Raw genomic sequence first — 16,103 nt, 5'->3', positions numbered from 1 at the left:
TGTCATTGATAGCTTTTGACACTCAGTAGTCATTCTTTGGAGCCTCCAGTACACCACAAAGCAGACAGCTACACTTTGTTTTGGTTCTGTACAGGATAGAGCTGCACCCACAAAGTAATGTGTAAGCAGTCACTGGCACCTTGCAATCCTAGTGAAGCCATAAATTCACTCCAACAGCTTCTCTCTGGAAAAAGGGAATTAAGTTCTGGTCACCGCATTATAAGAAGGATGTGGAAGCTTTGGAAAGGGTGCAGAGGAGATTTTTTAGGATGTTGCCTGGTACGAGGAAAGGCTGAGGGCCTTGAGGCTGTTCTCGTTAGAGAGAAGAAGGTTGAGAGGTGACTTAATAGAGACATACAAGATAATCAGAGGGTTAGATAGGGTGGACAGGGACAGCCTTTTTCCAAGTATGGGAACGGCAAACATGAGGGGACGCAACTTTAAAGTGAGGGGAGATAGGTATAAGACAAATGTCAGAGGTAGTTTCTTTACTCAGAGAGTAGTAAGGGTATAGAATGCTTTGCCTGCAACGGTAGTAGATTCACCAAGTTTAAGTGCATTTAAGTCGTCATTGGACAGGCATATGGACGTACATGGAATAGTGTAGGTGGGATGAGCTTCAGATTAGTATGACAGGGCGGCGCAACATTGAGGGCCGAAGGCCTGTACTGCGCTGTAATGTTCTATATTCTATGTTCTAAGTGTAATTAGCTCTCAATGAATAGAGAATATTACTGACCTCCCTCAGACAACAGTGGAAAGCAATATGCAAGGTGTTGCAAATATCATCTCCAAATATCAATTCCAAGCCAGAGATTTGTCACAAAAATTCACCTTCATAGACTCTGACAGTGTCATCCTTTTCCTGATCTGAGGTTGCAGTCTGGTTGTAACAGGTGGCAGGTTTAGGTCAGGATATCAGTACTGAAGTATAAACACTGCACATTATTTCATGATGTGGAGGTGCCAGTGTTGGATTGGGGTGCACAAAGTCAGAAGTCACATGACAACAGACAAAAGGACAGTGTTCTGAAAACTTGTGATTTTAAATAAACCTCCTGGACTATAACCTGTAACATGTGACTTGTCACATTATTTCAGATTGTAATCCAGGTAGGAGAATTGCTATCTGAAGATCCTAGGCAAGTAAGATTTCCTGCTGGGAACCTTTCCCCCTCATTTTTCTTCCAGCAATTTTTCCTGTTCTAAATGGCTTTTCTCTCCCAAAGAAATTCCACAGTCCAAAAAGAGTTCCTACTGCCGTATCCATGTCTTAAAGCAATAGTTTTGTGCAGAAGCCTTGAACTAAGTAACAAGCAAATTTATATCATGCCAGACAATGCCCTGCAGATCTTTGCAGCTGTAAACAACTAAAGAAAACACATGTAGAATTGAAGCGCCACCTAGAAGAAATAAATCAACACCTAACCTGAAGGGAGTTGCTGATTCTTTTACATTGCACTGGTGGGATGTGCGGGAGTCCTTTCTGTTTCTGAACATTTTTAGCTATGCCAGGTAAAGAAAAGATGTTAACTGGAGAACTGGGTTCCAAAATCGCAACACTGATATCAAACCAACATTGCATTCTGATTGAAATCATGATCTTTCTACTGTACAACAACTATTCACTGTGCATGTTAATACGTCCCCAATGTGGCATCAGTGTAATTTGCCCTAGAAGTAGGGCAACAAACAGCTTCACAAGTGCTCAAATAATGAATATGCCAATTCTAATTTTGCACTGACCACCCTCAGGAGAGGTAAAGGGATACAACAGAGTTCAAAAGAGTACTCTAAATCATGCTGTATATTATCACTGCTTACTGCAAAACTTGAAAAATTCCAAGAAGAATACCTGTGACTGAAACTGTGGTAATGGTTTATTGAATTTTAAACAGTTTGTCAAAAAGCAGATTTGACCACAAGTCCTCTATACTCACCTTCCCAGAAAAAATGCAATATAAACGATTGATGAGAACATTGTAAAGAACTGGAACGTGAACATTTTTACACTGAAGTTATTTTCTCGAGCCAGTGCAGTGCGTGGTCCTTCTGCAAATATCATAATGTGATTAAAAGACAGCATATAGTACTCTGATTCATTCAACTAATCCTCCAGAGATCAGTGTGAAAGCAGGACAGAAGAGAAATACAGACATACTATACACCTTCTGATGCATACTACACTTTAATGTTCTTCAATATTTATTCAACCTATATCAGTTGTAGGAGTTGTATGGCATTGTGGTCATCTTCTTAGGTCTGTGAGGAAGAATTCAAGTCTGATAGAGGTGTGTCCAAACATGTTGACACATATACAAAAAACATCAATGTAAGTGGAACATTTGAAGCTGTCAGTGTTTCAATCTACATGTCAGCTTTCTTATGCTTCACTGGAAACAAATCAGCTTTTTCCACACAAATGGAAGGCAAGGTCATCAGCTGTGGGAACAAAGCAAATCTTTGGAGACCAACATGAGCTTGTTAGTACCAGATGTTACTTTTTTCCTGTCATTGTTGCATAGAATTTAAAATGTGGTTTTTAAGAATCACAATTACTACTTTCTCTATTTAGGGTTCCTAAAGCATTTGTATTATTGCATTTCAAGATCCTTAGAATTTGGTTATAAAATAGTGAGTGAGAGTGATAGTGACTTTCCTGAATTAGTTAGGATTTCATTAAAGTGCTGTACTGTGTTGCAAGATTCTAGTCTCTTTAATACTTGGTTATATTCTGTAATTTGACTTTTCTGTTTGTTTGTTTATTATTGGAGTTCCTTTTAGACCATGTTTCTCTGTGGATGCTTCAACATGTTAATTTCACGTTGGTAAATCTCCCACTAAAAATAGCAAACAAGAGATTATCGGAATGCATTCAGTGTTTCTTGTTATAATTTAATCTAACAATTTCTAGCCTACATTAAGGTATTAAAAACAGAAATGTTTGAAATGCACACACTGATCAGCTTCTAAAAGAGGATAAGACAAGTTGAAGTTTGAATGTAATCCTTTGTCAAAAAGGGCACAGGAATGCAAATATAAAAGTCAACCAGAACAATGATGATGAATGAGCAAGCTTTACATGCTGAACAGGATAAGTGTGGTGGAGTTTTGGGTTACTTACAGCTTATGGAGGGGAACCAGTGAACATGTCTTGCTGGAGTCTGGAGGTGACAAAGGGTTGTATATGGGTTTAGTGACAGAAGGTCTCAGAAGATAAGCAGTCTTGGTGATGGATAATGTGGGAACCAAACTAGCTACTACAGTTGTGAATGGTCTCATTCAACTCAAAACAGTTGCTGGTGGGGCACATAAAATAATTAGCAAGGGAGTGAAGTTTGTGACAAGGGCTTTCCAACACTGAGCTGCAGGGAAGTGTGTCTGATCCAAAATTGGATGTTAGACAATCGGTCTAACAGAACAAAGGATGAAATGGTATTTTAATAGAGGACTATCATCAAGGATGGAGATGTTACGAGGTTACTATTCCTGCAGATGATATGGCTAAAGTCAACTTGCAGATAAGAAAGAGAGAAGGATCAAAGAGTCTAGCAGTAATTGGATGGAAATCTTCCAATGCTGACAATGCACTGTCTACATTCAATTTGTAAGCAAAGAACAAAGTGAGGAGGGAAAGCTCAAGTATATTCTTAATCAGAATAATCATGTCTTTCTGTGGACTAACATGGATTCCTGAAAAAAAACATACGTGATAGTGAACCAGTTTGATCATGGGGCATGGATAGGGTAAATAGTCTTTTCCCTGGGGAGGGGGAGTCCAGAACTAGGCGGCATAGATTTAAGTTGAGTGGGGAAAGATTTAAAACAGACCTAAGGGGCAACTTTTTCACACAGAGGGTGGTGCATGTATGGAATGAGCTGTCAGAGGAAGTGGTGGAGGCTGGTACAATTACAAAATTTAAAAACATTTCAACTCACAAATTACCATGATTGTACTGAATCCAATGTTGTACTGATAGAAACAATTATTTTCACATGAAATATTTTATGTTAAATACCTAATCATCCAAACCAAATATGTTTTAACCTTCAAAAGTAAGGCTTCAGCCAAATTACAGAAAATCAATTAAATGAATTATCTGGTCAATTATCAAGATTTGTGCTGCGAAAAAACATATCCCAGAACCCCAGAAAGCAATTTTTGGATCTTCACTTCACATCACTGTTTGCAAGTCCTAACCCTACTACTGTAACTACATTATTCCATTTTTTCTCCTTTCAGAAGAGCGATGGAATGCTAGGTATACTCGCTGCCTAAATTACAATAGTCTCACATCTTATTGTGTTTTCAGAGTAATTCCTCTTCATGTGCTGTAGGCATATATTGAGGTCATATTTGAACTGTTAGTTTGCTTAGGGACAATGCCAGAATTTTTCTTATTGTTGTTGTTACCAAGTACCACAGAGAAGCAAATATGAACCTGTAGAGGTCAAACAATTTTATTACAGTATTATATATTTACATACCTAAATCGCATAACTTCTTTGCAACTTTACGATTAATCTGGAACACAAAAATGTCAAAAAAACAGTTTTATTCATATTTCAGGTAATTATAGATAAGTTTTTTTTCTGTTTTACATCCGAGATGTAGAATTATATATTTCCATTCATTGTAGCACTTGTTTTCATTAAGTTGTGCAGCATTCTATTGGGAGTAGTGTCTTGAGTTCAACCTCTCCTACCTTTTCAGTTGACACAAGAATCATGTTTAAAAGATGCTGTTGAGGGAGTCTTGTTGAGCTATTTTAGTGCACCTTGTAAATGGTATGCACTAGTGCCTGTCTGCATCGGTTATATAGGAAATGAATGTTGAAGGTGAGGGATACAGTACCAATCAAACGGATATCTTTGTTCTGGATGGCATTTGGCTTCTTAAGTGTTGTTGTGGTGCCCTTATTCAAGCAATTGGAGAGATTTCCAACACATTCCTGACTTGTGCCTTGTAGTTGGTGTATAGGAATTGAGAAGGCAGGGTGTGAGTTATCTGCCACAGAATTACAGTATTTATATGGCTGATTCAGAGGATTTCTGTTCTGTGGTAACACCCAGGAAATTTAGGGATTAGATTAGATTACTTACAGTGTGGAAACAGGCCCTTCGGCCCAACAAGTCCACACTGCCCCGCCGAAGCGCAACCCACCCATACCCCTACATCTACCCCTTACCTACACTACGGGCAATTTAGGATGGTCAATTCATCTGACCTGCACACCTTTGGACTGTGGGAGGAAACCGGAGCACCCGGAGGAAACCCACGCAGACACGGGGAGAACATGCAAACTCCACACAGTCAGTCGCCTGAGGCGGGAATTGAACCCGGGTCTCTGGCACTGTGAGGCACTGTGCCACCGTGCCACCCACTAGTACTAACATCAACTGGGATCATAAAAATTGTCAAAATACACAGATATTTCATAATGCTTATGCTTCAGTGAAAGATCACCATTTAAAAATAAAACAAAATATGATCTAACAAGCCAAATTTCATTTTGGGATCTGGCTTGTTCAGTAGTAACATCAGCTGGGATCATAACAAAAGTCAAAATACATAAATATTTTAATATATGTACTCAAACATCAATTCTTTCAAAACTTGCAATGAATTATTTCTGTAAGTACTTCTTGTGCCAGATATGCTAGCAATCTGTGAAAATGAAATATTCAGGGCACACTCCATTCCAAAGAGCTTTTACATCTGGCTGTTCTAAAATGTCTGTTACATCCAATTTTGCATAGAAGTAAGGATAGGGCTAGGTATGAAGTTTTCGATGGGTTGCTCAGGACAGTTCAAGCAACACTGTCGGTGAATATAGAATTGACAGGCTTGGATCTAATAGTGAGAGAGGGAGAAAGAGAGATAGAGAGAGAGAAGCAGACTCTGTTAAACAATGCGGATTTTAGCTACACAGCTGGGAAGACAACTGCACTACATGCATTTCACTGAGTGAGAACTCCTCAAAAGAAGTTGGATATTCTTTGGATTTGGGAACAGAGAAATCCTGGAACCTTGGATTTTCCTGCAAGTCATTATTAATTCAATACAGTTGACAGTAAGGGTTGAAAAGCCCACAGCATTATTTTCTTCATAGAACTGAATAAGGGAAAATCCCTCCGTAAAAAACAAAAGGGTAGATCCAGCTTGATGAGGTTGTTGGTGAAAAGTAGGTATTGTGCCTGGGATTAAGTGTTGGAGTGTACTTCCCAGAGAATAGGGGAGCATAGACCAAGAATGGAGATTGATTACAGAATGGGAGCAATTTTTGAGTCAGTCCATTATGGAATGACTCTTGAGAAGGAACTTCAAAATTAGATTAGTAAAAATGAAGAATTGTAACCCCTTCTGAAGTTTAAGCAGATTTGATGACCTACCATGTCATTAACACCTGGGGAGAATGGGTGAAAAATTTGTTCAATCTGTGTTGACTACACATGCTATTTGATGTATGCTGGAAAGTGTTTGATTACACTCTATCGTGCATATTTACCACATATTACCTCTGGCTGTTAGAATATAATTTTTTATAGATTATACTACTGCTCTAGCATTGTGTAGTAAATTTTATTTTGGTTGTTCAAAACGTGAAATCTTGTGACTCTGTTCTCTTAGTATATCCCTTGCACCTCATCCTTGTTTACTTCCAAAAAATGACTGGTCCCTAGCCAGATTGCAACATAAATTTGGTAAGCTGATTCAGGATAACAACTGAAAAGAACTGCAGTCCTAAAAATAAAGACTCACTCTTACCTTAGTCATGATGAGAATTGTGAAGAAATGCAATACAGCACCAACCATTACAGCAATTGATCTGGCATGATCACTCAGAAATTCTGAACCAGACTTTGTGAACGTCACAGCAGCAATAACCCGACATATCACAATTCCAAGTGAAAGACCAATAATAACAGTGATCTATAAGGCAAAAGGGAAAAGTGACACTGGAAATTGGTTGAACACACTAGAGAAATAAACAATGCTGACAATGATAGGGTCAATGCAGTCTCTAATCCAGAAGGAAGAGTTCGAGGATGTTACATCAGTAACAAATGAAATAGTTCATCACATATACTTGTGATCTCATGTACCAACATAAAACAGCCATAACAATAAGCTTATTTGAGAACTTCAGTCCCAACCTGTGCACAACTGGACAACAGAATTTCATCGATTGATTTCTGCTTTACCTCACTACGATAGATTGTTGGAAATCAAGCTCACTATTCTTAGAGTGATCACAAAAGGTAAAACTTTCATAAAAGTATACAAAATCCCCAGGATTCTAAAACCAGGTTGACACAAGCATGGACCAGGCTTCTGTACTTAACCATGATTACATATTACAAGTAAATATATTCCAGCTGCAAGTAAACAATTATTAACTATTGACATATAACTCTAATAGTTAAAACCCTTATAAATTTCTCCAACACACACATACAGACACAAAGAGACACTGGTGTTATGGGCAGACGGAAAGACTAGAAAGGCAGTTTAATTGCCCCTGTCCATAGGGTTCACTGAGATGATCCTGTTTGCTTTTCAGGACCCACTGCTACCTGATCTTTCTTCTCCAGATACTTTTACTTGCTTGTAGGAGGTTGTGTGCTTATTAAGTCACTAACTTATTGATTCAAAGGAAAATTTTATTGCAACTAATAAAAGAAATAAACTAGCTTTCTTCAGGCTTATAGTGTTTTCATTGCAGAAAAAAGGTCAATTCCTTCTTTTAAAGAGGTTTGATTGCTTCTAACCAGTCCTTTACACCCACAAGTTGTTCCACTATCGAAGAACCAATCACATTGTTCTTAGGAAGCAGAAGGCCTTTGTTATCGACAATTGCTCGCCGCTTCACAACCAATCAACTATTTGTTACCAGCTGAATCTGCATGTATATACACCTCCAGCTCTCGCTTGTCTATAGTAACCCCCCTCACTGCTCGAACAAAAAGTACTTGTAACTTGCTTTTAAAAAGTGCAGTCATCCTTATCACAATCCTTGATTTTTAAAAACAACCCTTTTCTCATTTCAGTCCACAATCAAACATACAGAAAAATGAAAAGAATACATCTTTGCATTCCTTGTTATACACCAGAAAACTTCAGCTGAATCACTGCTGAGTGATAATAATACTATACACGTTTGGTATTGAAACAGTCACAATCTCAAATTGCCTCCCCATTGATATCTACTATGACAAACTCACTCTTTAATGAGTATTAACATTCTTGAGCTGGACAACAGTAATCCTGAGGTAGTTATCTGTTGGATAGCAACAAATTCCCTAGCTCAATCCCTACTGCAATGCAACAATCTGAAACTTATGTCCTACTGGTACTTTGTAATTCAATTTAATATTCCATCAAATAATAAGTTCTCATTTCACTCTCTATTGAATTTTAAAAAGTCCAGACTCACACCTTGGTGGATATCAACAAATAAAAGCATATCTTCCAATGGACAACAGAATCTGGACCTTCAGTGAAGTAGCATTTGTTGGAGATACTCGGTAGAACAACTGGAGAGGGTTTTCAGAGATGAAAGTTTCTACACAGAATATTCTCATCCTGAAAGTCCCCAGAACCTTTCCAACAACACAGGAATTAGATGGGAACCTCTTCCCACCCTATCTCCTATTGAGGACTTAAGGATTTCTTCATGGTACTGCTGCGATTAACTCTATTCAGTTTAATTTTCAATCAAATAATAAGATCCCGTTTCTGTTCTTGGCAGTTGGGAACACTGGCAGACTTCACAACCGGTGCAACAGAGTGTCCTATTTGTTGAATCCAGGGCGTGAGGCAGCCTTGCTCTGCTGCAGTCTGAGGATGATCAAGACATAGGGGCTAACTACTGAAATCCATTTCCTACCCTTACGTTTGAACCCTGTGGCTCCCCCCTCTACTTTCAACCCCAACATACAATCACCTTCAAAAAAGTAACTTTCATCCTCACTGCTCCTGGCCTTCCACATTGCTTGGTTACTAGCAACTGTGGCCTTTGATGTGGTTCTGGGGCTCACAGTGGTGGCCAGCCTCAGGTTGGCAAGTAGATTCAGGGGAGTGGGTTATCACTGTCCCTGGAATTGGCCTGACAGAAAGGTAACTGGATGATCATCTAACTGCCTGATCTGGTGACCTTTCCAGTTTGCAGTGGTGAAGATGAAGCATGTTGAAGAAAGGTTAGAATTTGCTGTGGATGGGAAAGTGGATCATAGACTGACACTAGAGGGTATAATTTCATCCATACCATTAGACTGACAGACCACATCACTAACACTTTATGGAACCATTTTATTTTTGTTCCAGATGGACAGAAATTGATCTGCCTGTACTGCTCGCAAGACAAAGCTTTTCACTGTGCCTCGGTACACATGACAATAAATTCAATTCAATTCAATTCATAATAAATTTGATCATTGCATGCTGAAGAAAGGTTAGAATTTGCAGTGGATGAGAAAGTGCATCATGAGAAACTGTCCTAATAGCTTGCTACGCTATGGGACAATTGGATGAAAATTCAATCAGAAAAGGTTCTCTTTCTTTGAATTCCTTAATACTCCACTCCAGTAGAGATAATCTTCAAACTGTTCTTTACAGCTCTCAAGAAACAATTCTGACAGATGTTTAAAAAAAAGTGTTTTTCTTCAACTAAAGTACAAATCTAATTTGTCTGTATCAGTGCATGAACACCATTGCTAACCAGTTTCAGTTTAGGCTTTCAATCATTGCAGCCCTGCCTGCAAAAGCTACTTTCCTTTAAATTTATCTCAATATATGTCTTGCAAAACAGCAAATTTTCCCCTTCTTTGTGTCGTGAAACAAAATAATGGTTTGCAGTGTTTTTGCATGGTATACTGAGGGTGAAATTGCCTTACGTATTATTTAGTGTAGGAATGAGAGTGTTCTGAGTGCAAAACTGTCTTATATATATTTATAGTGCATTTAGTGAGAGTACGGAAACAGATTTTGGAAATTCCCTTGTGTATCATATAATGTAGTAGTCTGAGTTGGATATGAGATATTTTTTGTTTATAAAGTATTGCAGGAATGTAAACTGACACAAGAGGCTTGTTTATGAGTTTCTTGTGCAGTGAGACCTGGTCTGACATTTACCTTTAATTTTACACTAATAAATTTGATCATTGCATGCTGAAGAAAGGTTAGAAATTGCTGTGGATGAGAAAGTGCATCATTGACTGACAATAGAGGGTATAATTTCATCCATACCATTAGACTGACAGACCACATCACGAACACTTTATGGAACCATTTTATTTTTGTTCCAGATGGACAGAAATTGATAACATGATTATTCACTGAGACAAGCATCTGACTAATCTGTACAGTACTTTCTCCCCACACTGCCTAATGGACATAACTGTATGATAAATCATAGAAACTCAGGGAAAATCTGAAGCAATCAATATGGGGCTGGACAACTGCACATGGAGTTCACTTGCACCATCCCTCCAAATTTATTGAGGAAGCTACCTTATAGTCCAATTAAAGTTCATGAAGAATGCTCAGTTGAACAAGGACTGTTAGAAACAGGAAGTGAGATGGAAGCTGCCACTTAGTTTTCTACAATTTTAAATACTCAAGCTACTCAATCCAATTCCCTAGCATATTTGTCCAATGTGCGTAGCACTTGGATAGGATATCAGTGGAGCAAAGTTTAGGTTATAATATTGTCCCTTATATGCTGTTTATTTGCTAATATTTTTCTTAATGATGACTTATTACAACAGAGTATAAACACAACATAATAACTTACCAGAATACATGCTAGCAACATAACGATTGTTGTGCGTTTGTATGAATGATGATATTCTTTAACTTTGATATCAGGATTGTATAATAGCCCGAGTGCCAGTTCCTCCTGGTGCAATAAAACAATCATATCAGAATTGAATTGTCTTTCTACTTCAACCCAATAGTGGAAAAAAGATTTACAAAGGTGTTACCAAGACTAGAGGGTTTGACTTAGAAGGAGAAACCAGAACTTTTTTGCCCTGGAGCATGAGAGACTAATGGGTGACCTTATAGAGGTTTATAAAATCATGAGGGGTATAGATACAGTGAATAGTCAGTTTTTCCCCAGAGTAGGGGAGTCTAAACCCAGAGTGCATAGATTTAAGGTGATAGGGGAAAGATTTAAAAGGGACCCAAGGGGCAGCATGTTTTACACAGTGAGTGGTGTGAGCTGTCAGAGCAAGTGGTAGAGGTGAGTGCACTTAGAACATTTAAAAGGTGTTTGAAAAGGCATATGGATTGGAAAGGTTTAGAGGGATATGGGCCAAATGCAGGCAAATGGAACTATTCAGTTTAGGACACCTGGTCAGCTTGGACAAGTTGGGCTGAGCAGTCTATTCCTGTTTTGTATTATTCTGTGACTCCTACAAATAAATTAACATTTTTCTTGTCAATTGAATACTAATAGCAAGATTTTTGACTCGCAATGGAGATGTGAATGGTGTAGTGAAATGCTGAACTTAGAATTTTGTGTTGAGAAAACAATTTTCCCCTGTCTTCCCAACCTCATGTTATTCTCATGTCGTCTTTTCATGGAGAAGAAATTATTGTGGTGCAAAATGCATGCACACACACCCTCTTCAAAAGACAGGATCATCATTATGGGGACCACAGGAAAATTCTTCCTGCAAATTATATTCACCTGCTGTTGAGGATTGTGGTAGGCTAAAAACAATAAACCTCTTTGGATGGCTTGTGACTGTAATGATTGTAACAAGCTCAGCCACGTGGATCTCATGGAATATGAGTTCCCTGAGTGGACCAGATTAAAAGCCCCAATCAGGGACCCCTAGCTGACAGATAAAAGCAGAAGTGGCTCCCCAGTGGAGTGTTCTCTACATGGGAGTCCTCCCCCTTTCCCTCAGGAATCTGGGGTGGAGGGTGTTGCACGCAGCAGTCCCTTGCAACCACAGATTGTGGTGGTTCACAGACTCCCAGGCCAACTGCTTGTTCTGTGGCGCTGTGGAGTCCGTGGACCATGTATATATTGGGTGTGGGTGTTTGCACTCCCTTTTTGATTTTCTTAAAAACCTCCTCCTCTGCTTTTGGTTGCTCTTCAGTCCCACGCTCCTGATCTTCGGGCACCTGGTATGGAAGAGGGAGGACAGGTCCGAGGACCTCCTCGTGGGTCTGCTCCTGGGCCTGGCCAAACTGGCCATCAACAGGTCCAGGCAGCGGGCCGTGGAGGGGGTCGTTAGGGCCGACTGCCTGCCCATCTTCCGGGGTTACGTTAGAACCCGAGTGTCCTTGGAGAAGGAGCACGCGGTGTCCACCAACACCCTGGAGTTGTTCAGGGAGAGGTGGGTGCCACAGGGACTGGAGTGCATTATTTCCCTGTCCAATTCTATTTTGATTTAATCCCTGCCCTCCCCTTCATTGTTTGATCACACAGCATTGCCCTTTGATGTGAAGGGCATTGCTTGTCACTGGCCACTTGAGTGTTTCTTTTCTTCCTGGTGGTGGAAACTGAATAAAGACTTGTTCACCTTATGTCTTTCACTGTGTCTCACACCTGCACACACACAACATGGGTGCAGGGGGAAAATAAGCTCTACCAGTGTTAGGCAGTAGTGTAGCGGAAAGTAAAACAACAAAAAAAGGAGTGTCAGAGGAATAAAGAAAAGGTCTAATTGAAGAGTACAAGGCAGTGCTGCCCACATCTTCAGGCTGAATTCGGCAGTGGGCTCTAATTCTAACTGCATTTACAAGTTGGAACACCATCGAGGAGGCCAAGTAGCAAATGCGGATGCATGGAGCGGCCTCCCATTGGCAGATACAGCACTGGTGGTACCACCACTGCAAGGGTCTGTTCTGGTTTTAAACTTGCTGGACACACTTCCAGTCACAGATGACAATATCAGACTTTGCACAAAGGAAAATCTGGTCCTGGCAAAACTGAAACAGCTGGTGGTGATTGGGGAAATCAAAGGGCCGTCACAACCAGATTGAAATCTTTTTGGATCCAGAAAGACCAGATCACAGTCAGTGAATATTATTATAGAGAGCAAGAGTGATTGGCCTGAGTGAAGGTCACTGCCAGATACTGGCTGAACTCCACCAGGGTCATCCAGGAGTTTCCAAAATGAAAATGCTGGAGAGAGGTTATGGCTAGTGTCCAGGATTGGATGCAGACATAGCCACGTTGGTGGTGCAGTATCCAGAGTGCTAACAAGGACAAACATTACGGGCAGCAGCTCTCCCACATTCTTGGGAATGGCTGGGTAAACCCTGGACTCATTTACATGTCGACTATGCAGGTCCTTTCATAGGTTTAGTTCTTACTTATTATAGACACCCACTCAAAATGGCTGGGTGTGCATCAAGTTCAGTTGTCAATAAGGAGAAGACTCCACAGCACATTAAATCTGATCTTCCCAGACCTGGGCTGGGAGGGGAACCAATCAGGAACACCAGTGCTGGACATAAGACTCCACTAAGCAAGAGAGACAGTTTACTATAGTTGTGGGTACGTTCACTGAGCTCAGAAATTGATTTGCAGATGTTTCGTTCCCTGTCTAGGTGGCAACATCAGTGCTTTGGAGCCTCCTGTGAAGCGTTGCTGCACTGTGTATTCTGGAATTTATTTTGGTCCATTCCTGCTGCTTCCGGTTGCTCGTTGTCGTGGCTGCTTTATTGGGTCCAGGTTAATGTGTTTGTTAATGGAGTCCGTGGATGAGTGCCATGCTTCAAGAAATTCTTCAGCAGTCCTCTGTTTAGCTTGTCCTATGATCATTGTGTTGTCGCAGTCGAATTTGTGGTGCTTGTCATCTGTGTGTATGGCTACTAGGGGCAACTGGTCATGCCATTTAGTGGCTAGTTGGTGTTCATGGATATGGATTGCTAGTTGTCTGCCTGTTTATCCTATATAGTATTTTGTACAGTATTTGCATGGCATCTTGTAAATTGTGTTAGTCTTGCACATGATAGGTATAGGGTCTTTTGTTCTGCTGAGCTATTGTCTGAGCAAGGCTGCCAGTTTTTTAGGTTGTTGTGAATTTGAATGGTCGGAGAAGTCTGGCTGTTAGTTTGGAGACATTTTTTATATAAGGTAGCAAGGCTAGTGTTTTGGGTCATGGTATGTCCTCATCATGTTGAAGTTGCGGATGAAATTGCAGGGATATCCGTTCCTGGTGAAGACTCTGTAGAGGTGGTGTTCTTCTTCTCTTCGCAGGTCGGGAGTGCTGCAGTGTGTTGTAGCCCTTTTGAATAGGGTTCTAATACAGGGACTTAATAAAAAACACACTACTGAAACTATTAAAAAAATGGGCTGATACCAGGATTCACCTACAAAGGATGAAACCAGAAGGCAACAAGATTTTATGGATTACCCAAGATACACAAACCAAACATACCACCTCCACCCATTGTGGCACTTCCAGGAGCTCTAGCACATAAAATTGCAAAATAGCTCCAACAAAAACTGAAACATCTTATCAGCAGATCCAAACACTCCATTACAATCATCACAGGAATTCCTAGACAATACAAAGAACATAAACATAGACAAGGATGAAGCAATGGTCTCATTTGTTGTAAAGGCACTGTTCACTTCAATTGACAAAACTCTAGCCAGAGAGACAATAGCCAATCTCCTGGACAAGCAGAACAGACAACACGATGGGGAATATATCAACAAGGACTGCATACTCAAACTACTAGACCTGTGCTTGACGACACATTTCACATTCAACAATAAAAATATGAACAGATCAATGGGATACCTATGGGCTCACCCATCTCTGGGCTCACCCATCTCTGGGTTCACAGCAAAAGCAGTGATGCAAAGACTGGAACAAACAGCCCTCCCATAAATCTGACCCAAATTCTGGATCAGATACTTTTGTAATTATTAAGAGAACAGAGATCAAGAACACACACCAGATTATCAACACCATGTTCTCATGATCAAATTTACGAGAGGGGAGGAAACCAACAACCAACTCCCATTCCTGGATATGATGGTAGAAAGAACATAGAAGAGTGAATACACTACAAGAGCATACAGAAAGCCACACATAGACCAGATCCTGAACTAGAACAGCAACCACAGCAACACACAAATGAAGCTGCATTAGGATCCTGTTTAAAAGGGCTACAACACACTGCAGCACTCCCGACCTACCAAGAGAAGAACAACTCTACAGAGTCTTCACCAAGAACAGATGTCCCCACAATTTCATCCGCAGATGCCTAGCAGATAAACAACACGATGAGGACATGCCATGACCCAACACTCTAGCCTTGCTACCTTATACAAAAAATGTCTCTGAGCTAACAGCCAGACTTCTCCGACCACTCAAATTCACGACAACCTAAAAAAATAACAGCTCAGATAACAACTCATCAGAACAAAAGACCCTATACCCATCATGTGCAAACTAAGATAATTTACAAGATTCCATGCAAAGACTGCACGAAACACTACATAGGACAAACAGCCAGATAACTAGCAATCCGCATCCATGAATACCGACTAGCTACTAAACGCCATGATCAGCTGTCCCTAGGAGCCATGTACATAGATGACAAGAACCACAAATTTGACTGGGACAACACAATGAAAAGCTAAACTGAGAGCAGCCAGAGAATTTCTAGAAGCATGGCACTCATCCACATACTCCATTAACAAACACATTGACCTAGACCCAATATGCCAGTCACTACAACAAAAACTGGAACCAGCAACTGGAAATGTCAGGAGTGGAACCAATTAAGTTCCAGAAGCTGCAGTACAGCAGCGCTTCACAGGTGGCTCCAAAGCACTGAAGATGTCACCAAGACAGGGGACGAAATGTCTGCAAATCAACTTCCCAACTCGGCGAACATACCCACAACAATGGCCACAGGCACCTGAGCTACAAATCTTTACGCAAACCCAAAGACCGCTTACTTCAGGGATGATGTTTGGTGTAGGAACCATCGGAATGACCCTGGAAGGGTAAGAGGTATGATTGATATAAGGTCAGTCCACTGATGTTTAAAGTTCAGTTAGTTGCAACAGTCCTGAACAAGCATGTGGACCATATGAAAGCTGCAAACGTGCAAGCGC

The 16,103-nt window shown here is 40.3% G+C and overlaps 1 protein-coding gene across 1 annotated transcript in view; it reads right to left on the bottom strand.

Annotated features, from left to right (window-relative positions):
* The window catches only part of LOC140493530 (anoctamin-9-like), a 131,431-nt gene that overhangs the window by 52,012 nt on the left and 63,316 nt on the right, over positions 1-16,103 (bottom strand). The window contains exons 13-16 of the mRNA XM_072592070.1: positions 10,797-10,901; positions 6,770-6,934; positions 4,489-4,525; positions 1,941-2,052 (exon numbers count right to left, since the gene is read on the bottom strand). Coding sequence (XP_072448171.1) covers positions 1,941-2,052; positions 4,489-4,525; positions 6,770-6,934; positions 10,797-10,901 — 419 coding nt within the window. The remainder of the gene's footprint in view (positions 1-1,940; positions 2,053-4,488; positions 4,526-6,769; positions 6,935-10,796; positions 10,902-16,103) is intronic.

This window comes from Chiloscyllium punctatum, chromosome 22, assembly GCF_047496795.1.
Source record: "Chiloscyllium punctatum isolate Juve2018m chromosome 22, sChiPun1.3, whole genome shotgun sequence".
Taxonomy (NCBI): Eukaryota; Metazoa; Chordata; class Chondrichthyes; order Orectolobiformes; family Hemiscylliidae; genus Chiloscyllium; species Chiloscyllium punctatum.
Note: the sequence above shows the minus strand (reverse complement) of the source record. Positions and strands in the feature narration are given on the sequence as shown.